Source organism: Trichechus manatus, unplaced genomic scaffold (genome assembly GCF_000243295.1).
Source record: "Trichechus manatus latirostris isolate Lorelei unplaced genomic scaffold, TriManLat1.0 scaffold00053, whole genome shotgun sequence".
Taxonomy (NCBI): Eukaryota; Metazoa; Chordata; class Mammalia; order Sirenia; family Trichechidae; genus Trichechus; species Trichechus manatus.
In genome coordinates, this window is record NW_004443989.1 from 7435219 (window position 1) to 7458474 (window position 23256).

The 23256-nt window shown below is 46.5% G+C and overlaps 1 protein-coding gene and 1 non-coding gene across 2 annotated transcripts in view; one reads left to right on the forward strand and one right to left on the reverse strand.

Annotated features, from left to right (window-relative positions):
- Positions 1-23256, forward strand: part of NECAB2 (N-terminal EF-hand calcium binding protein 2) — a 40694-nt gene that overhangs the window by 12199 nt on the left and 5239 nt on the right. The window contains exons 4-9 of the mRNA XM_004377785.1: positions 3717-3742; positions 3860-3957; positions 17355-17491; positions 18892-19010; positions 19206-19285; positions 23058-23111. Coding sequence (XP_004377842.1) covers positions 3717-3742; positions 3860-3957; positions 17355-17491; positions 18892-19010; positions 19206-19285; positions 23058-23111 — 514 coding nt within the window. The remainder of the gene's footprint in view (positions 1-3716; positions 3743-3859; positions 3958-17354; positions 17492-18891; positions 19011-19205; positions 19286-23057; positions 23112-23256) is intronic.
- LOC111820861 (small nucleolar RNA SNORA5) lies at positions 1267-1392 on the reverse strand. Its single transcript, XR_002824352.1, has one exon. It is a non-coding gene; the product is annotated as a small nucleolar RNA SNORA5 (small nucleolar RNA).

The window sequence follows — 23256 nt, forward strand, 5'->3', positions numbered from 1 at the left end:
AAGCATCTGTGCCAACCAGGAACTCCCTTTCTAATCCTACTTTTAATTAAACCTCTTCCCAACCCAATCATAACCCTAACTTGCATCTCAGAATCAACCAAAACTCTAGCTCCAACCCATCTTTAAATGAAGTGGAAACACACATTCAACTTAAACCTCTAATCCTTCCAGCCTTAACTCCACCCTCTGCCCCTTCCTCATGGTTTCCCAACAGGATGAGGCCTGAGCCCCTCAGCCCCAGCGTCAGGGGGGACCAGAGCCCCCACCTGGTTACTTCCTCAGGCCCACTCAGGCTATTAGGACCAGAGTTCCTGGGGGTCTTCTTGGGGCAGATTTGGTAAGTTGGGGCCCCGTAAGACTGGCTAGAGATGGCCTGGATAAGGAACTACCACCTGGCCGGTTTGCACATGACCCAGTAAAATGGTGGCTGGGCTCAGGGTCAGGGCTGAGAGTCTCTTGGGAGTGTGAGGAGGCTGGGGCTGGGGGCCTGGGGGGCAGGTGGAACCAGCTCCTCTTATCTGGAGATGGCCACTTTGAGGCCCTGTGGCGAAATGGCTTCAGGCTGCAGACCCCAGAGAAGAGGACTTGGTCTCTGGAGCCAGATGGTGGTTTCTGAGTAATTCCTCCAGCCCTCTGGGGAGGTTTGATTTATTCTTTTGAAGCCTTTTGTGTCAGGCCACCTGGGTGTAGAGTAGGGGGAGAAGGAGCAACTGGGTGGAGGGTAGGGGGAGAAGGAGGCACTGGTGTAACCATGTGACTGTGTGACTGGGGACAAGGGAGGTGGCAGTGGACTCACCATTCTAGAAGATCAAAACTCTAAAAGCCCTTTAGGATTATTCTCTCCCACGTTCCCCACAGTGCACCGAAAACCTCAGCTCCTGGAGATGTTAAATAGGCTTTCTGCCCAAAACAATTTACATGGATCAAAAAGAATGTGAAATGCTAGTTTAAACAAAAGGAGCCCTGGTGGTACAATGGTTAAGCACTCGGCTGCTAACCAGAAGTTGGTGGTTCAAATCCACCCAGCTGCCCTGTGGGAGAAAGACCTACCAATCTGCTCCCATAAAGATTACAGCCTAGGAAACCCTTTGGGGCAGTTCTACTCTGTCATGTGGGATCGTTATGAGTAGGAATCGACTAGATGGCATGCAAGCAACAACATCAACAGTTTAAACAAATTAATCAGATTTCCTTTCTGCAGGACTTGTCAGAACTTTTCATATGCAATATAAATGGAGCAGTCTTCAAGAGAGGACAGAGCTGGCAGAACCTCTGGGCCCAGATTTATTAGGCCACAGAACCCTTTGATTCCACCTGTGAGGCCCAGTTCCACTGAGCACGTGCTTCTAGTCCAGCCCCCTCTATGCCCAAAGGAGGGAACTGTGGCCACGAAAATCCAAAACCAGTTGCTGTGAAGTCCGTTCCAATTCAAGGTGACCTCACATGTCAGAGTAGAACTGTGCTCCATAGGGTTTTCAGTAGCTGTTTTTTTTGGTCTTTTAAGGACTTTTTTTTTTTTTTAATTATGCTTTAGCTGAAAGTTTAGAGAGCAAATTAGTTTCCCATTTGATAGTTTGTACATAAAGTGTTCCATAACCTTGGTTTCATTCCCCACAATGTGTCAGCAGTCTCCCCATTTCCGCCCTGGTTTCCCATTTCCTTTTGTCCTGATTTTCTACCCCTTTCTGCCTTCTCGTCTTTGCTTTTGGGCAGATAATACCCTTTTGCTCTCGTATAATTGATGGTACTAAGTAGTACATTCCTCTTGAGTTATTATTTATCTTATATTCTTGTCTGTTGTTTGGCTGTCAGGTGGTCTCCAGGATTGGCTTCATTTCTGGGTCAGAAGGGTGCCTTTGGGCCATAGTCTCGGGGGTTCCTCCAATCTCTGTCAGACCAGCAAGCTGGAATTTGATTTTTTGTTCTACAACTTCCTCCTGCTCTGTCCAGGACCCTCTGTTTTGATCCCAGTCAGGGCAGTTGGTATTGATAGCTGGAGTGGCTGGGATTTTTTTAATTAATTAATTTATTTATTTATTTTATTGTACTTCAGGTGAAGGCTTACAGAACAAATAGTTTCTCATGAAACAGAAGTACACATGTTGTTTTATGACATTGGTTAACAACCCTGCAACATATCAACCCTCTAACTTCTCAACCTCTTTTATTTTTTGGTGAAAATATACATAGCCAAAGATACACCATTTCAAAAATTTCTACATGCACAGTTCAGTGACATTGACTACATTCTTCCAATTGTGCCGTTATTCTCACTTAAGATGAAGGCTTACAGAACAAAATAGTTTCTCATTTAACAGTTACTACAAATGTTGCCCTATGACAATGGTTAACAATCTCACAACACATCAACAATATCCTTACTCAACCTTGGGTTCCCTATCACCAGCTTCCTTGTCCCCTTCTGCTTTCTGGCCCTTGTCACTGGACTCCTATACCTCGTTAGTCTCATTTGGTTTTATGGGGCTGTCCACTCCCAGGCTGAACAGTGAACCTCGGAGGTAACTTCGCCACTGAGCTAAAAGGGTGTCTGGGGGCCATACTCTCGGGGTTTCTCCAGTCTCCTTTAGGCCAGTAAATCTGGTCTTTTTTTTTTGTGAGTTAGAATTGTGCTCTACATCCTTCTCCAGCTCTGTCCAGAACCTCTGTTGTGATCCTGGTCAGAGCAGTCAGTGGTGGTAGCCAGGCATCATCTAGCTGTATGGGACTCAGTCTGGTGGAGGCCTTGGTAGCTGTGGACAGTTAGTCCTTCAGACTAATCTTTTCCTTGTATCCTGTTCTCTTCATTCTCCCTTGCTCCCGAAGGGATGAGACCAGTGGAGTATCTTAGATGGCCGCTCACAGGCTTTTAAGACCCCAGACACTACTCACCAAGGTAGAATGTAGAGCATTGTCTTTATAAGCTGTGTCATGCCAATTGAGCTAGGTGTTCCCCGAGACCATGGTCCCCACAGCCCGGAGTGGCTGGTTTTTTGAAAGTGGATCGCCAGGCCTTTCTTTGAAGGTGCCTCTGGGTGGACTTGAACCTCTAACATTTTGGTTAGCTGCCCAGCATGTTAACCATTTGCACCCCCTGGGCCTCTGCGCCCAGGATGGGGAGGTTATCAGGCCTGCACACACACTCAGGCATGTTCTGCACCCTGTCCATCTGGGAGGGTCTGCCATCACTGTCTTCCATTCCACCGAGAGAGGCAGGTCCTTCTCCATGTTGTAGAAATGAGGATGTGGGGCCCAGGTGCTAGGGTCAGAACAAAGAGGGCTGTCCCAGGCCCCCTAGGTCCCCAGGACCCAGCAGGAGAGGAGGCCCAGGGGGCAGCGTGTCCAATGCATGTTTCATTGACCACCTGTAACGTCAGGCCCCCACCCTCCGCCTCATCCCCTTAGCCCTTTGTCCCACTCTGTCCATGAAGGGGCCGGTAGATTTTGACGTGGGGGTGGTGTGGTGAGTGGAGTTGGGCAGATGTGACTCCATCCCCCTTGGTCCTTCCTTAGCACGGGGTGGGGGGGACAAGTCATTTACGTGCCACTCTGTCATCTAGCAGGTGGGGTTCATGGAGCCACACATGGCATGTAAGGGGAGGAGGCGCGACAAGCGTTTCCAAACTGCACAGGGCTTTGCACAGCAGGGGCCAGGTGGGTGGGGTGGGGCACACCTGCCGACTCTCTTTGTCTCTGTCTCTGTGTCTGTCTCTCTGCAGCCACGTGGACACCAAGGAGCTGTGTGGTAGGTGCCCAGCTGCGGGTACTGGGATGGGAAGGAGGAGAGGCAGTGGGGGGTACGGGTGGGACTTGGGGGTACAGAATTTCCCTGCGACCTGACCTTTGCTTTCCCTCCCCCCAGATTACTTTGTGGACCACATGGGGGACTATGAGGACGTCTTGGCCTCCCTGGAGACCCTAAACCACTCCGTCCTGAAGGCCATGGGCTACACCAAAAAGGCGAGTAGGGGCGGTGGCGTCAGTACCAGCTCAGCTCTGAATTTCCCCCAGAACCCTGGCCCAGGGTCAGGGCCTGCCTGAACTGCTCATGACCAGTGCTGAGTCGGCCTGGCTTGGGATGGGCTTTGCTGGCGCTCCGAGAGGTAGCTGAGAAAAACAGTGAAGTGAGGAGGGCAGCTTGGTGAATGGCCCCGTCCAAGCTCGGCTGGTAACTTTACTGACTTTAAAGTCAGTATCTGGTTTGGAACTCGATGCCCTTTCTCAGAGCTGGGCGCCTTTTCAGGTTGGCATGTTGGACGTGGTCCAAGGATGGAGTCCAAGAAAGGGCAGCAGTGGTCCCACTGAGCCTCCATGGTCCTCAGGCAGGTCGTCACACCTGACGAGCCACAGGCCTTGCCACCTAAGGGTTTCTAGGATGAAGGGAGAGAACAGGGCAGGATGAACATAACCAAGGCATCTGACTGCGTTTCACATGAGGGCATTGTGACAAGGTAGGAAACATGAGCTGGGCCATAGAATTCCAGGCAGTCCTCTGCCAGTTCCTATTTACAGATTTGCCTACTTGCTAACATTTATTTGTAACCCCCAAATCAGTACTCATGGTACTTTGGTGGTCATTCGCGGATATATGCAGAGGGGCAAAAAGTTAGAGTCACCCTATGCACATGTTCCCAGCTGAGGCTGAACAAGGAGATATTCTGCCTTATTTCAGCTCTCTTACTGCAAACAAGTGTCCTTCTCACGGTCTGTTTCATATTGCTGCCATCGAGTCGATTATGACTCATGTGATCCCATGTGTGCAGAGTAGAACTGCTCCATAGGGTTTTCAAGGCTGTGACCTTTCAGAAGCAGATCACCAGGACTTAACTTCTGAGGCACCTCTGGGTGGGTTTGAACCACCAGCCTTTTGGTTAGTAGCTCAGCGTTTAACCGTTTGCGCCACCCAGGGACTCCTACTTAGTCTACTTAGTGCCATTTTTTCTTGTTTTTGTGCTTTTTGTTGGTGATTTTGCTGTTTAAAATGGTCCCCAAGTGTAGTGCTGAAGTCTGTCTAGTGTTCCTAAGTACAAGAAGGCTATGATATGCTTTATGGAGAAAATACAGTGTTAGATAAGCTTTGTTCAGGCATGAATTACAGTGCTGTTGGGCATGAGTTCAGTGTTAATTAATCAACAATACATATTCAATAAGGAGTCTTTAAACAGAAACACACATAAAGCAGGTTATGTATTGATCAGTTGGTGAAAATGTTGTGACCAGAGGCTCTCAGGAACCTAATTCTGTATTTCCCCTGCAGCAGTGGTTCAGTATTCGCTAATTCAGTGTTGGACTTCATAGAACATGTTGTTATGGCTGGTTACCATTGAATGAGTTCTGATTCATGGCGACCCCATGTGTGCAGAGTAGAACTGCTCCATAGAGTTTTCAAGGCTGTGGCCTTTCAGAAGCCAATTGCCAGGTCTTTCTTCCAAGGGGCCTCTCGGTGGATTTGAACCACCAACCTTTTGGCTAGTAGTTGAGTGCTTAATCATTTGCACCATTCTGGGACTATTTTATAGAATGTAGTGGCTGTGAATAATGAGAATGGACTGTGTTAAGAGTATCTGGAAAGGGCTGAGGGTGAGAAGGACTTCTGTGTGCTCCTGAGAGAGGTCCCTGGTGGTTTGGAAGCTTCCACCCTGGCCCAGTCTCCCGGTTTACATTTGTGCCCAGAGGCGGGCAGAAAGGCAGGGTGATGGAACCAGGCTCTGGGCTGGCCATCCCTGGAAGTCAGGGCCATTGAGCCTTCCCAGGGTCCTCGAAGCCTTCTCAATTGTAATTCAGATGGTCATGAGCAGCCCTTCTGCTGAGCTTCATTTCCCACACGTAAGTCTGCACCCCCACTTGGCTGGTGGCTTTTGGAGGGGACAGGCAGGTGTGCTCCTTTTTTGCATCCATAGTCAAGAGCACAGTCAATTTCCCAAGGACCTACCGTGGCAGACCCTGTGCTAAGTGTTCTCCACAATGTTGTTGTCTTCTTAGGTGCTATAGAGTTGGTTCTGACTCATAGTGACCCTGTGTATAACAGAATGAAATACTGCCTGGTCCTGCACCATCCTCACAGTCGTTGCTATGTTTGACTCCATTGTTGCAGCCACTGTGTCAGTCCATCTCGTTGAGGGTCTTGCTCGTTTTCACTGACCTTCTAATTTACCAAGCATGATGTCCTTCTCCAGGGACTAGTCCCTCCTGTTAACATGTCCAAAGTAAATGAGATGAAGTCTTGCCATCCTCGCTTCCAAGGAGCATTCTGGCTGTACTTCTGCCAAGACAAATTTGTTTGTTCTTCTGGCAGTCCATGGTCTATTCAATATTCTTCGCCAACACCATAAATCAGAGGCATCAATTCTTCAGTCTTTCTTATTCATTGTCCAGCTTTCGCATGCATATCCATGGCTTGGGTTAGGTGCACCTTAGTCCTCAAAGTGACATCTTTGCTTTTGAACACTTAAAACAGGTCTTTTGCAGCACATTTGCCCAATGCAATACATCATCTGATTTCTTTTTTGTTTGTTTGTTTTATTTTTTTATTGTTGTAATTAAATGAAGTTTACATTTCAAGTTAGTCTCCCATACACATCATTTGATTTCTTGACTGCTGTGTCCATGGGTGTTGATTGTGGATCCAAGTGAAATGAAATCCTCGACAACTTCAATCTTTTCTCCATTTATCATGATGTTGCTTATTGGTCAAGTTGTGAGGATTTTTGTTTTCTTTATGTTGAGGTGCAACCCACGCTGAAGGCTGTAGTCTTTGATCTTCATCAGTAAGTGCTTCAAGTCCTCTTCACTTTCAGCAGGCAAGGTTGTGTCCTCTGCATATCAAGGTTGTTAATGAGCCTTCCTCCAATCCTGATGCCACATTCTTCTTCATATAGTCCAGTTTCTCAGATTATTTGCTCAGCATGCAGATTGAGTAAGTATGATGAAAGGATACAACCCTGACACAAACTTTCCTGATTTTAAACCGTGCAGAATCCCCTTGTTCTGTTTGAACGACTGCTTCTTGGTCTATGTATAGGTTCTGCATGAGCACAATTAAGTGTTCTGGAATTCCCATTTTCACAACGTTGTCCATAATTTGGTATGATCCACACAGTCAAATGCCTTTGCATAGTCAGTAAAACACAGATAAACACCTTTCTGGTATTCTCTGAATTAGCCGAGATCCATCTGACATCAGCAAAGATAATCCCTTGTTCCACGTCCTCTTCTGAATCCGGCTTCAATTTCTGGAAGTTCCCTGTTGATGTACTGCTGCATCTGCTTTTGAATGATCTTCAGCAAAATTTTACTTGTGTGTGATATTGTTCAATAATTTCTGCATTTGTTGGATCACCTTTCTTTGAAATGGGCACGTATATGGGCCTCTTCCAGTCTGTTGGCCAAGTACTATCTTCCAAATTTCTTTGCATAGATGAATGAGCACTTCCAGCACCGCATCGTTTGTTGAAACATCTCAACTGGTATTCTGCCAATTCCTGGAGCCTTGTTTTTCGCCACTGCCTTCAGTGCAGCTTGGACTTCCTCCTTCACTACCGCTGGTTCTGGATCATATGCTACCTCCTGAAGTGGTTGAACATCAACCAGTTTTTTTCGTACAGTGACTGTGTATTCCTTTCATCTTCTTTTGATACTTCCTGCGTTGTTCCGTATTTTGCCCGTAGAATCCTTCAATATTGCAACTTGAGGCTTAAATTTTTTCTTCAGTTCTTTCAGCTTGAGAAATGTTGAGCGTGTTCCTCCCTTTTGGTTTTCTAACTCCAGGTCTTTGCACATTTCATTATAATACTTTACTTAGTCTTCTCGAGCTGCCCTTTGAAATCTTCAGTTCAGTTCTTTTACTTCATCATTTCTTCCATTCACTTTAGCTACTCTATTTTCAAGAGCAGGTTTTAGAGTCTCTTCTGACTTCCATTTTGGTCTTTTCTTTCTTTCCTGTCTTTTCGATGACCTCTTGCTTTCTTCATGTATGATGTCCTTGATGTCATTCCACAACTTGTCTGGTCTTCAGTCATTAGTGTTCAGTGCATCAAATCTATTCTTGAGATGGTCTCTACATAGTATCTCATTTAATCCTCACAACCCTGTGGGCTAGGTACTGTTACTTGCCTTGTTTTATAGTTATGGAAATGGAGGCTTAGAGGGGTGAACCCGGCTGAGTTGTAGCCAGACAACCTTAGCCACAGGCTGAGATGAGAGGAAAACTGAGTCAGGGACCAGGCAAGAGGTATGGAGTGCAGCATGGGACTTCAGGCCCAGGGGCACCTGGAGGGCTAGTCATCTAGGAACTGGGGCAACCATGTGGACACTCTGATCCAGGCCCTCAGAGAGGGAGCTGGGAGTGGCCACGAGGCAAGGGCCATGTGGATGCCCAGGAGCTTTCAGTCTGCTGAGCTACCCTGTGTCGTGGGAGCCTGGAAAAGGCTGGTCCCCCCTGCTGGTTGAGGCTGGGGAGTTTAGCTTGTGAAGTCAGCCAGATCAGGCTAAATGACTTCAGGCAAGTCACTTTTCTCTCTGAGCCTCAGTTTTCCCATCTGTGAAATGGGTCCTTTGAAGACCAAATAATGTAAGGTCTGTAAGCTGCTTAGAACAGGGCCCAGAACAGAGCAAAGGCAACTACTAGTTTTTATTATTGTTGCTATTAGTTGTCGTCAAGTCGGCTCTGACTCATGGTGACCTCATGTTATATCAGAATGAAGTGTTGCCTAGTCCTGCACCATCTGTATGATCGTTGGTATGTTTAAGCCCATTTTTGTGTGTATTGTGTCAGTCTATCTCATGGAGGGTTTCCCTCATTTCCGCGGACCCTCTACTTTACCAACCATGATGTCCTTTCTAGTGATTGGTCTTTCCTGATGATGTGGCCTAAGTAAGCAAGCTGTAGTCCTGTCATCCTTGCTTCTAAGGAGCATATATGCCCAGGCGTAGGCCAGATCAATTCTGTACATTTTTTCAAATGCCACTCAGTTATCGCTCTGCAGTGTTTTAAAGAATCCCTTTCTTCCCATGTATCCAAAAATATCTTGGCCTATTCCTGAGGCTGTACTCCACATTTCCATTTCTGTACTAGTGTCGTGCTGTTTTGAATCTTACTGTTTTAAAGTATATTTTAATGTTGCATAAGACCAATTTTCTGTAATTGTTCATCTTTTTAGAATATTCTGGAAGTATCAAGATGAGTGGTGGAATAGAAGGGGGCATGGAAAGACCCAAGGCTTCCAAGTCACTCAGACAAGGATATAAACCCCAACTCTGTACTATATGCCCATGTGAGACTCTGGGCAATTGAAACAAGCTCATTGAGCCTCAGTTTTCTCATCTTGGAATGGGGCCACTCCCAGCAATGTTGTCATGAGGCGTTGATAACCTCCATAGTTGCTTCTTGGTCTTTAGGTATACTACTCAGGAACGTGATGTAATTCTCCACCAAGGAGGGGGCTCCTTAATGTCTACCAGTACAGCATAGACCAGTTTTAGAGTTTTTGCTCTTGTAGATCATGCATATATCATGTTAGGTGTGGTTGGTGGGTTTTCAGTGGGGACGGTGATAGTGAACTGTTATATTAGGGAATAGTTTTTTTCTTTTGTATTTTCTGGTTGGTTTTTGTTGTAGACATGCATCTCATTGATTGCTTTTTAAAATGCCTTTCTTGTATCCATCAATTCTGGCTGATTCCTTTGTTTTTGTTGAGATGTAGTCAGACTATCCGTGTTAACTAGTGTAGTTATCTCTTTCTATCTAATGTGTTCCTTATGTTTCTTTCGTTCCTTTTTTTGGGGTTTAAAACAACAGAAATGTATTTTCTCACAGTTCTGGGGGCCAGAAATCCAAAATCAAGTGTTCCTCATGTTTCTTATTGTGTCCTGTTGCATTTTCCCCAAATTCTAAAACATTGTCACAGGCTACATCGGGCAGCCTTATGTGGCTCCTGATGTCTTTCAAGTGCTTTGCTCTAGTATTTCTCCACTAATGATGATATTAATTCCAGCTCTTGTTTTAGAATCTTCAGCATGTTAAGGAAATATTTTTTTCATTCCCTTTGTTAAATTTTGTCTTCAGGAGGTGGTAGTTAACTTTCTCAAATGCTTTTTTTGGTATTTAAAAATGAGCATATGATTTTTCCTAAGCTATTGATGGGGTGGATTCTATTATTAGCTTCTCTTATATTGAGCATCCGTAGCTTCCTGTGATAAGCCCTAATTGGTGCGTTATTCTTTTATCGCATTGCTGAATCCTAGTCATTAGATGAACATTTCATCTCTGTCTCTTATTGGAAATTGAGCTTGAGTGGTAGTTTGGGGATGAACTGTGAGGTATTTGAACATTTTCTGTGTGTGAGTCAGCTTCTCCAACATAGAATCATTTTTGTATTCGAAAATGGAAAAATTTTATCCATAACTCTTGGATATGGATATGGACTAAAGAGGAGAGAAGAATATCTTAATAATTATTTTAAGGTCAACCCCAGTTTTAATAAAGTTTTTGACATTTTGTGTTGAGTATATTTCCAAACAAAATTTTATGGAGATATTTGAATTTATGATTTCATAATTGATTATTCATAATATACCCATTGCCGTCGAGTTGATTCTGACTCATAGTGACCCTATAGGACAGAGTAGAATTGCCTCATAGGGTTTCCAAGGAGCAGCTGGTAGGTTCAGATTGCTGACCTTATGATTTTTTTAAAAATCTGAAACATTATTTGGCCCAAAGTAAGTATGTAGTACAGATTAAGTTCAATAAATTATCTGCTGTTATAGCTTGGGTCTTATTTTAAATTTTGTCCTATTTCCCTACATTTTAAAAACTTACATTTGACAAAAGTTTGCATGTTTTAATTGGCTTTTTTAACAATCAGCCCCGACCTCATTTATTCAGAATTCATGATATGTTTTCTAATTTACTTATAGTTTTTGTCATTATTATTTCCTTCCTCATATTTCCTTGGGTTTGTAGTTGTTGATGTTCTTTTGTATATGTGAGGTAGAATTCTTGATGTGGGAGTTTTTGTGATAATGAAGTTTGAAAATTTTTAAATTTACCTTTGAATGGTATTTTCACTGCCACTGTAGGTTTTTAATATGTACTGCTTTCATATTCTTTTCTAAATAGCCTGTTATGTTCTCTCATCTCTCATTTCATTGTGTTGTGGTAGAACAGAATGACCTGTCAGATTTCAACTCTATTTTTCTTTTAAATAATATTTTATTGTGTTTCCATTGAAGGTTTACACAGCAGTTTAGGTTCCCATTCAACCATTTCTACACAAGTCGTTCAGTGACATTGGTTACGTTCTTCGCAATGCCTGAACATTCTCATTTCCGTCCTGGTCGTTCCGTTTTCATTATCTAGTCTCCCTGCTCCCTTACATTCTCATCTGTGTTTTAAAGTAATTGTTGACCGTTTGGTCCCATATAGGTGATGTTCATAAGGGAGCATAGTTCTCATGGGTAATATTCATTAGTGTTTGAGCCTATTTGGTATTTAGCTACAGGGTGAACTCAGGGGTTAGTTTTGGTTCAAGGTCTGAAGAATATCTCAGGACAGTAGTTTTGGGGAGTCCTCCAGCCTCAGCCAGTCCTTTTTTTTTTTTTAAGGAATTTGAGGTTCTGTTCTACATTTTTCTCCCATACTATCAGGAGATAGTGTGGCCCTGATTAGGATGATCGGTAGTGGTAGCCGGGTACCATCTAGTTCTTCTGGTTCTACTCTATTTTTTAATGTGTTGAGATTTCTTTATTACATAATATTGGTTGTTATAATTATTCTCATGGATATTTGAGAAGATGTAGTTCATGCTTTCAGAGTATAAAAACTTGGAAAACAGCTATCCTTTCTTCATTATGAAATATATGCTGTTAAAAGATAATCTTGTCACATACAGACATAAAATGAACATGTGTCAGAAGATTTTTATTTAACTCAGTGAGGGAGACCTCAGAGAAAACACACGCGCACGCGTGCACCCAGCGACCAGGAATGCTGAAATGAATTTGTGAAAAGATGCAAAACTGGTAAATATCCACAGGGCAACATTCACTTGAATTTCTGTGGACAAGAATCATTTGCATTACTATCAGGTTTCTACATCTTACAGAGCTTTTTTTTTTTAATACATCTTATAGAGTTTTAAAAGTAACTTCAAGACAAGAAAAGACTCAGATAACCCAAAAGGGTGCACTGGATAAACTCAGTAATCCTTTTTGCCCATTTCAAAGACTGTCACGATTTTTCCTGACAATGCCCTTCGCATCAAAATTTATTATTGTTAAACTTATCTGTCTTATGGGACAAGGGTACTAATTTCTCACACTGTGTTTTAAGTGTTTTGTCACCTAATCTCTGTATTTGTAATGTTTCTCTTTCTGTATCTATAGCCATATTGTTTGGTGCATGTAGACTTTTGTTACAGTATTTTTATTATATAAAACCAAAACCCATTGCCATCGAGTCAATTCCGACTCATAGCAACCCTATAGAACAGAGTAGAACTGCCGATAGGGTTTCCAAGGCTGTAATCTTTACAGGAGCAGATTGCCATGTCTTTCCATCTTTCTCTTGCAGAGGGGCTGGTGGGTTCAAGCCACAACCTTTTGTTTAACAGCCGAGTGCTTAACATTGCACCACCAGGGCTCTTTTTTATTATATAAATAGTATACATTTAGTATGTAAAATTAGGAAGCAGAGAAAAGTCTAAAGAAAAATTTCGTATCACTTCTAATTCCTACTATCCTTAACCACTGTTAACATTTTAGTTTATTACCATCGAGCCTTTTTTTTCTCATGTATTTCTGTAATAAACTTATTACATTCTGTGTCCAAAATTTATTTTCTGCCTTTTTTTACCTAATATTTTAACATAAACATTTCTCCACATTATTAAAACTGCTCAAAGCATCATTTTACATATTTTTATTTAGCTTTACTTATTATTCCTCTAGTGTTGGGCATATTAGGTTATTTCCAATTTTCTGTTATCATGAATAACACTGTAATTAATACTGTGGAGCGTAAATCTTTGTCCACATTTTGGATTATTTCTTAAAGACAAATTATTGGAAGTGGAATTACTAGGTTACAGAATATGAGCAATTTAGGACTCTTGATATAAAAGACTCTTTTTTTAAATAATATTGAGTTTTTGGTGAAAGTTTATGCAGCAAGTTAGGTTTGATTTGATAGTTTCCACACAAATTGTTCAGTGACATTAGTTACATTTATCACAATGTGTCAACATTCTCTTTAATTATGTTCTGTTTGTTCCATTTCTAGTACTCTGGTTTCCCTGCCCCCTTATCTTCTCATCTTTCCTTCTACGTAATTGTTGACGTTTTGGTCTCATACTGATGGTTTTTAAGTAGGGTACCGATCTTACAGGTAATGTTCTTTCTTTTGTGTGCCACTCTGCTGTTTCGTTAAAGGGTGATCTCAGGGAGTAGGCTCAATTCTAGGTTTAAAGAGTGTCTCAGAGTGGTAGTCTCAGGAAGTCCTCTGTTCTCTACTCTTCCAGTTTGTCTGACTTTTTTTAAACTAACAATTTGAGTTCTGCTGCATATATTTCTCCCATTCTATCTGGGACCAAATATCGTGACTCCAGTCAGAATGGTCAGTGGTGGTAGCGAGGCACCATCTAGTTCTTCTGGTCTCAGGGTAAATGAGGTTGTGGCTCGTGTAGACTTGTTTCTTCTCTGAGCTTCTGGTTACCTTCTTATTGTTTTACTCCTGGCGAGATGAGACCCGTAGTTGTGTCTTCTATGGCTGCTCACTAGCTTATAAAAGGCTCTTGTTAGATAGTAAAATTGCTTTATAAAATGTCTGTAGCCCTCTCAGTCCCCAGTAGCCATGTTTATGACAATATTCTCTTCCCAGGTCATGAACATTTAATAATACCATGTCCTTGTTATACACCATGTTTCTTGTCATTATATTCTTACCCTTCTTATCTTACGTAATACTTTTTCATTAAAATTCTAATTTGATAGTGATATTGCAACTTGTCCTGCTCCTTTGATTAAATTTAGCTGCAGACTTTGCACAGGCTTTTCTTTATAAACCCTCCTGTGCTGCTCTGGTGTAGGTGCGCCTCTGGTGTGATATTGTTTAATCAAATCTGGGATGGTGTCTTTACGTGGGGAAATTTAGGCTGCTTTTCTTTATTGTTATGATTATTATGAGGCAGTGGTGGTTCAGTGGTAGAATTCTCACCTTTCACGTGGGAGACCCGGGTTTCATTCCTGTCTAACATACCTCATACCCAGTCACCACCCGTCTATCAGTGGAGGCTTGCGTGTCGCTACGATGCTGAACAGGTTTCAGCAGAGCTTCCAGACTAACACAGACTAGGAAGGAAGGCCTGGCGATCTACTTCCAAAAATCAGCGAATGAAGACCCTATAAACCCATTGCCTATTGAGTCGATTCCAACTCATAGCGGCTGTATAAAACCCTATGGATCGCAACAATCCAGTCCTGTTGTACAGGGGGTCGCCATGAGTCAGGGGCTGACTTGGCAGCTAACAACAACATGGTTGTATCTGGTCTGACCTCTGCCATAACCTTTTTTATTTTTTCCTTTTTTTGTTGTTGAAAATTACACAGCAAACCATAACACCAATTCAACACTTTCTACATCTGCCATGATCTTTTATGCTTTTGTTGTCTCCGTATGTTTTACCTTTTGATGAGTCTGCTCTGTTTACTTTCACCCTTGATTATAATTTGAAAGGTAAACGTTCCAGCTTTTATTTTGCTAGTGACTTTTAAAAAATATGTTAACATTCTTAGCCCTATATTTATACTTAACTAATAAAAAATGTTGCTTTCTATTCTCTTTCGTGGAATAAAAGGAATTTTTGAGGTTTTAAAGCTACTTTTCTTCCATGCTTTATATTTTTCACTGACTTAATCTGGTTTACTTAAGATGAAACCATTAGTGGTCAGTGTCTTTATTTCCTGAGCACTGTAACGTTAACGTTTAATGTGAGTGACCCCCGTGAATTCTCTTCACAACTCCCCTACCCAGGGCTTCTTTCTCTACTTCAAACCTAGGTGATTTGGGAAAGATTTTAAGTATTCTTTACAGAAAAGGTGCTTATCTGTTAAAATTTCAGAGACTTTGTAGATTTCTGAATATCTCTCTATTGTTCTGCAAATGAATACCCTGTCCACTAAATGCAAAATCCTAGAACTCACCCTTTCCCTTTGGAAACTGGGGAGAAGTTGTGGGGGGATCCTTGCCGGGCACTGATTGTGGCGAGGAGAAATTGGTAAAAGCTGAATTTTCACTCCTTCAAAAATAACTTGTCTTTTTCAGAGTTCAGCTAACCAGTTAACACTTACTGAGCCCTGGTCGCATCCCCAGTCCATGCGCTGGGTGCTTTCTACTCACTTCAGCTTGTGTTTCTACTTGATTGCTTCTGGCAGCCTGTCTTTCTCTTTTCGTTTAAAATGTTTACCAAGATTGGCCTTCTTGGTAGTTTTTGGCCATTCGTTTGTCTGAGCCCATTGACCACTGGACTGTGGGTAGTTTTGATTGTCTGCTAGGAAGGATAGTCATTAATTGCAGTACATTAAGATAGCAGACCCTGAAATTAATTCTGCCACAAATTCATTCTTGGTCTGGGTCTATCTCCGGCATGCCCTGATGTCCACCTCCACCCCTCCCTGTCCGTGGGCCTCTCTCCATCCCTCATCCAGGCTCCTCTACTCTCTGCCCTGCTCCATTTCTCAGTCTCTCTGTCTCTCAGCCCTGTTTTCCATTGTGCAATTATTGCTAATTAATTCCCAGTCAGAGTGATGGATGGTTAAATTTGCTTTCCTTGAGAGCTCTGTTTTCTCTTGCCTTGCCAGAGACTGGGCAGAATTCCAAGGTGCCTGGGGGCAAGTGGCCCAGGAAGGTGGGGTCTTGGTGGAGGAGGCCAGGAGAGCAGGTCAGGGCAAGAGTTTGAGAACCAGAGCCCCTCAAGACAGGGCCATTTTCATCTTTTTGTCCTTAAGAGACCGGGATATGCCGGAGCCTTCACACTTCCACCGCAGAGCCTTCTGCTGCCAAAAGAAACCAAGTGGACGCCAACAGCTCAGGAAATGTCTGCTGGAGTCTCTTGACAAAAGGGGAAAATTCTATCTTGCACCAGAGAGCAAAACTTGCGGAAAATCCTCTTAATCCATCTTTCCCCGGGGCTTCTCTCCTTCTTGTATCTGGGAGGTCTTCCTCTTGAGTCCCTCAGACACTTCTCGCCCCCTCCCTCTGCGCTTCTGAGCCTGAAGCCCTTTATTTGTGAAGCCAGTTTAGACTCTTTTGGCTGCTTTTTATTCTCTTCTTCTGTTTCTCTAAGCAGCAGCGTGAAGACCCAGGGGCCTGAGATCCTCCTGGGAGAGAGGAGGGGGAGGAGGTTGTGAATTCTTTCCCTAATACTTTATCCCTGTTGTCAACACCACCTCACCACATCGTCACCATCATCACCATCATCATCACTATCATCATCATCATCACCATCACCACCACCATCATCATCATCATCACCACCATCATCATCATCACCACCACCACCATCATCATCATCACCACCATCATCATCATCACCACCACCACCATCATCATCATCACCACCACCACCATCATCATCATCATCATCATCATCACCATCACCACCATCACCACCATCACCACCATCATCGTCATCATCATCATCATCATCATCATCACCATCATCATCACCATCACCATCATCACCAGCACCATCATCACCACCATCATCATCATCACCACCACCACCACCACCATCATCATCATCACCATCACCATCACCACCACCATCATCATCATCATCATCATCACCACCACCATCACCACCATCATCATCATCATCACCATCATCACCATCATCACCACCATCACCATCATCATCACCATCACCACCAACACCATTATCACCACCACCATTCCTCCTCCTCCTTGTAGTTCTCCTTCTTCTTCATCACAGTAGCTCCCATATTGACTGGCTCTGTGATAAGCATTTAATATACATTTTGTATTTAATCCTCACCACAACCTTGTGAGGTAGATGCTGCAGTGACCCCATTATGCTCAGAGAGGTCATCTAACTAGTAAGGAGTGAATTTGGGGTCCAAACCCTGTTCTCTGAACTCACTGCCCCAACCTCGGGACTCTACAGCCACCAAGATGCAGGCACTGGGGTCCTCCTTCCTACTGCAGGGCAAAAACACTCACCCTGGTGTCCCCCCACGTACACCCAAGTCTGTGCCAGACCCCACACCCAGGTTCCCTCCCCAATTCATGCTCTTCCTGCCCCAACCCCTTTCTGCTGTGTGCCCCTTCTCTTCCTGCACAGGTGTATGAGGGCGGGAGCAATGTGGACCAGTTTGTGACCCGCTTCCTCCTGAAGGAGACGGCCAATCAGATCCAGTCGCTGCTCAGTTCTGTGGAGAGTGCAGTGGAGGCTATAGAGGAGCAGACCAGCCAGATCCGGTGCGTTGATGGGCGGGGTCCAGCTTGCAGGCTTACGCAGGGATATGCCATGGGCGCACACACAAGCTTGCTGCTTGGTGGGGATATTTGTGTACTTAGGAGCTGGGTGACCTTGGACAGGCTGTTGCCCCTCTCTGTGCCTCCATTTCCTCATCTGTAAAATGGGGACAACTATATACCTCCTCCTCAGTCACTGTGAGGATTCGACAAGATAATATATGCTTAGAAGAATGCCTGCTGCACATATAGTAAGCACCATTTAAAACACTGTTTCCCAGACTAATGTTCCAGGCACAGCCTGGTTCAAACCCTGCAGCCCCGGGGGCTGCCCACTTGGCCCACTCATGGTCTGAAGACAGACATTTAATTTGCTGCTGGTTTGTAGATGCAATGATTGACTCAAAAACTCTGTGAGCGTTTCCTCTCCTCTGGGAGTCCGCTTTGCTCCCTCGGCACAGGGAGAGGCTGAGCTGCAAGGGTCACAGGAGACAAATGCTAGGATGTACCCGAGGCAGCGATGCTCAAAGGCAGGGAGGCTGGGAGCCGGGGTGTCAGCCATGCAGTTGTGTGTGTGGTTGGGTGTGTATTCTGTGCGGATATGCATGTCTGTGAGTGCATGTGTGTTTTGGCTCATCTGTTTGCACGTGGGGATCAGCCAGTCATTGCACATTTGTTGAGCACCTACTGTGTGCTGGGCCCAGTGTCAGTGAGCAGTGTGTGTGTGTGTTTCTCTGGCAAGGCGGCACCAAGCATGTCAGGGCATGCAGGTGGCTTTGCATATGTGTGCATGTCATGTGTATGGAGGGTGGCTCCTCTTTCTCAGCCTGGTTGAGGTCAGGATCACAGATTTCTCTGGGCTGTTATATCCCTACTCTCAGCTGTCTCGTAGAGTTCCCTTTTGGAGGAGGGTCTGGCTGGTGCAAGCCCTCCCCCCAACCCCTGAGGGCCCTGAACACTACCTTGGCTCCTAGTGAAGTGTGTGTGTGGAGCGGGTGGACATCTGAGTCTGCACAGCTTGGGCTCCATTGGTGCAGGGGGAGCTGAGAGCATTGGGGTGGACGGCCAGCTCCACCTTGCCACAGCCTTGGAGCTGAGCAGAGGGCGGGCAGATGAAGTGCTGGTGGAGAGCGAGCACCAGATCCCTGTGGGTCCAGAGTAGAGCTGAGTTCAAATCCCGGAGCTGCCCTGGGTATCTCAGTGGCTTTGGCCAAGTCACTGGCTTCCGGGCCTCAGTTTCCCCCTCTAAAACCAAGGCAGTAATGCCCACCTCACAGGGATGGGATTCCACAGGGGGAGTCCCTGCAGGTTAAGCCAGCACTTAATGTCCAAGCTTCTAAAAGTTGAGGTCAGGGCCTTGCAGCCTCTGTCACAGTCCGTGTGTTTCCCCCCACACACTGCAGACAGAACCACAGCAAACCCAGCCATGGCGTCACGGACACCTGGTATGGAAACGCCACACCCCCATATGCCCCCAGCCACAGGCTCGTGGCCACTGAACAAGGGAAGATGCTTCCGACTGGTGAGCGTGGGGCTGGGGTCGGGGCACCAGCTGAAGGTCCTTGGAGGGATTCTGAGAGTGCCTCAGAGTAGGGCCAGGGACTGGGAAGGCTAAGGGAGGCCCCGGGCCCCTAGGGAGGCTGGGACCCCCGCCCCCACCTACCTTGTCCCCCAGGCCTGCCCTGCCCACCATCAGACTCTCTACTCTCCTTCCCAGTCACTGCCAACCCAAAGGAGGAGGGCCTGGAAGCCCAGGTGAGCCGGCTGGCAGAGCTGATCGGGAGGCTGGAGAACAAGGTGAGCCTGGCTGAGTCCCACCTTACTCCTCCTCTCTCCCAGTCCCGTAGTGGGTGGGGAGTGAGGCCTGGAGCTCAGGACAGAAGTCAGGACTTCAGGGGGCTCAGGGGAGCCTGAAAGAGATCACCAGGTGGGTCTGTGGAAATTGAGGACAAGTCTCAGGATAGACCCCAGGGCCTGTGCCTGTTGTGCAGGCCCAGGAGAGGGGCCTGGAGAAGTGAAGGGGCTGTTGGAGAGGTGGGAGCGTCACAAGGAGCCAGGCGTCATCAACAGGGTCATGGGCTGCAAGAGGCCCTAGCTCATAGGGGAGCTTAAGGCCAAGGTGGCCTGAGCGAGTGGTGAGGCGGGAGAGTAGAAACAAAACAAAAGCAGTTATGTTGTTGTTAGTTGCTGTCGAGTCATTTCTGACTCACGGCAACCCCATGTGTGCCGAGTAGGACTGCTTCATAGGGTTTTCAAGGCTGTGACTTTTTGGAAGCAGATTGCCAGGCCTGGCTTCCAAAGTGACTCTGGGTAGATTCAAACCACCAACCTTTCTGCTTATAGTTGAGTGCTTAACCGTTTGTGCCACCCTCCCCAGGTATTACCAGCAGTATGGACTCTATTCAGTAAGATAGGGCACGTCCACAGGTAATGGAAAATGGTACCACCTGTCCAGAATTGTGTTTCCAGAGAATATTTCATAATTCAGTAGAGTATTCACAATATGTCCGTTGGGTAGAGGAAAACATTGTTGGCTGTGGGATTTGCGGACAGGCTCAGCATGAGGCTGCCCAGGGTCAGATCCTGGCTGTACCACATAACAGCTGTGTGACCTGGGGCCAGCATTGTGTCCTCTCTGAGCCTCAGATTCCTTCCTGCTCTAAAGATAGAGGTAAAAAATAGAATAGCACTCCCCTCATGGGGGTGTTGTAAGGATTAAATAAAATGATGTCTGCTAATGGCTTAGCACAGAGCCCGGGGCGTAGGTAGCATTTAATAGTAGCAATGCTAGCAATTACTATGTTATTAGACAGGGACACCAGAACCTATGCGCGTGCACACTCCATTCCCATATGCCTGCATGAGCCCAGGTGATAACAGGCACCTTCCAGCGGTGGGATGGAGGGAACCTTACGTTCCTTCGACGTTTCTGTATTTTTTACATCTTTTGCAGAGAGCATGATACTTTCATGGGTTTGGGGATAGTCTGAGGGAGTGTGGGGGCAGGTGGCGGTCCACCCCCCCCCCACTCGGAGGGCAGTCACTTGAGGGGACGTCCGCCTGGAACTAACCAGTAAGCAGGGTATGCAGGGGCTTGCTTGTGTTTATTTACTAATCTGTAGTGCACAATTTCATATGGGTTTGTGGTGAAAAACAGGTGAAATTGGTGCACCACGGATTAGTAAACACAAGTAAGTCCGTGGTACCTTACTTATTAGGTAATGCGTCCCTGCGTCCGAGGAGGCGGTGGGGGCGCCCACCTGCGGGCTGAGGCCGAGGTGGGACCGATATCCTTGAAGCGGGCTGCCGGTGGGAACGGCTCGGTGGGGACCCCTCGGCCCAGTTGTCATAACAACTCGGCAGGCGCAGAGGAAGGAGACTCTTTGAAGCTTATTTTTAGCGCCCTGGTCGCCCTAACAACCGCGCTGGAGGCCTGGAGCACCTGGGCGTGCTGGAGACAGGGCGGGGCCTCAGCTCCGCCTCTGATTGGCCTGGGGCCAGCAATGGCTGCGGGCGAGAGCCAATCCGGGGCTGGATCCCGGTCCTGGCCCCGCCCCTGTTGGCCCCCCTGCGCTGCCTCCACCTCCGGGGGAAAGGGCCTGAAGGGGGGTCGGGGGGGCTCTGGGCAGAGGGGTTGCGGGCGTCGGAGTGGGACTCTGGGCTCAGGGGGTGAGGAGGAGGGGCTCTGGGCAGACAGGGTGCCCTCATGCGCCCCACACTCCCTCCTCGTAGGGTCCTGACCTCCCGGAGCCCTGTATCCATATGAGGCCCTCTAGCCGCTTAGAAACCGCCTTCACGCAAAGCGTGTTCTCAGAAGCCAACAGCTCTCTAGAAATGGCTACGTAATTTGCTGGCCCAGTGCAAAATGAACATGGGGCGGGGAGGGGCTGTTAAAGAATGATTAAGGATTTAAAAACTGAGGCAGCAGAGCATTAAACCGAGCAGGGCCCTGTGACTGCACAGCTGTTCCCCTGAAGCCTGCCCTCCAAGCTCCGTCAACGAAGAGACGTGCTTTACCTGCGATGTGTGTAACAACCCAGGTGTGAGTCAACAGAGACCCAGTCTGCCCTGGTGGTGGGTGGGCAGGAATAGGCATACAGGTGGCGTTTATTGGGGAGTCCAAGTTAAAGAACGGGAAGCTGTGGGTCAGTGTGTGTGTCAGGCTGCGAGAGACCTCAGTTCAAACCCGGGCTCTGACACTGAACCTGCTTTGGTGACCTTTGGAGCCAGGGTTCTCAGCTGTGTAGTTGATCCACTCATTCAGGATCTCAGTGAGCCTCTGTGAAGTGCTGCTGTTGTGTTGAATGGGCCCTGACTCGTGGAGAAGTCATATATAACAGAATGAAGTGTTGCCTGGTCCTGCACCATCTTCATGATGGTTGGTATGTTTGAGTCCGTTGTTGCAGGCACTGTGTCAATCCACTGTGAGGTACTCGGTGATGAATGGAGTGGGCGAAGTTGCTGCTTTCTGGGAGCTCACAGTGGAGCGGGGCCTGCCTCAGGGTAGTTGGTAAATGAAATAAGATGTATCTGTAAAGTGTCTAGCCTGGGGCCTGGGAAGGAAAGGGAAGGCTGTCTGGGGGAGGCGAGACAACAGACCCCACCATTTAAGACCACCAGGTTCAAAGATTCAGATGGGGAGCCAAGGGTTCAAATGGGGTGATTTATAAGTTGATGGTGACTCTTCTGGGCTGTGGTCAGCAGCTGGGCGAAACCAGTACCCTAGATTTAGGACTCCTGAGTTTGCATCCCAGCAAAGCAGAGCCTCCTTCTGCCCTCTGCATAGTCTGCTGGCCTCTGTGCCCGCCAGGGCCAGAAGGGAGTCTGCAGCTTCCTATAGCGTGTGTCTTAGCTACTCAGGGCTGCTGGGACAAAAAACAGCAGAGGCTTTAAAGAACAGGAATTTATTTTCTCACAGTTCTGAGAGGTAGACATCCAAATCAGGGTGTTGACTATAGGAGGTCATCCTTCATTGTCTCCTTCAGCTTCTAGTAGCTGTCACAACCCTTGGCATTCCTGGGCCTGTAGATGCATCTGTCTCCGTTGTCACATGGCGTCTCCCTGTGTCTGTTCTCTCCTTTCTAAGACACCACTCAGAAGGGACTAGGTTTAGAAACCACTCTACTCCAGTTGTGGTTGTTGGGTGCCATGGAGTCGATTCTGACTCAGTGACCCCATGTGACAGAGTAGAACTGCCCCATAGGGTTTTCTAGGCTATAATCTTCACGGGAGCAGATTGCCAGGTCTTTTCTCTTATGGAGCCACTGGGTGCGTTCAAATTGCCCACCTTTCACTTAGCAGCCGAGCATTTAACCATTGTGCCACCAGGGCTCCTTCCTACTCCAATATGACTTCATTAATACAACAAAAGAAAACCCTAATTTTCAAACAGGGTCACTTTCACAGGTACAAGGGGGCAAAATTCAGTCCTTAACTGTGGGTCTCCAGGCCCTGGCTTCCTCTGACCCTCCCTCTAGCCTGGGGCTCTGGTGGCCTTGGGTGCTCCCTCGGAGGCCTCCCTCGGGGAGGTGCCCCCACCCACAGATTCACCTCCTCTTCCCTGTTTCAGACCCTCTGGTTTGACCTGCAGCAGCGACTCTCAGATGTCGATGGCACCAACATGGTGAGGCCCCTCCCCCAAGCCCTCACCCCTGCCTGAGCCAGGCTGGGGAGGGCAGGTGGCTCCAGGTCCCCCACTCCCACCCCACCATGAGCACCATCCTGGGAGCCAGCCTCCCCTCCCAGGTGTTCTCTGAGGGGCTTTGATC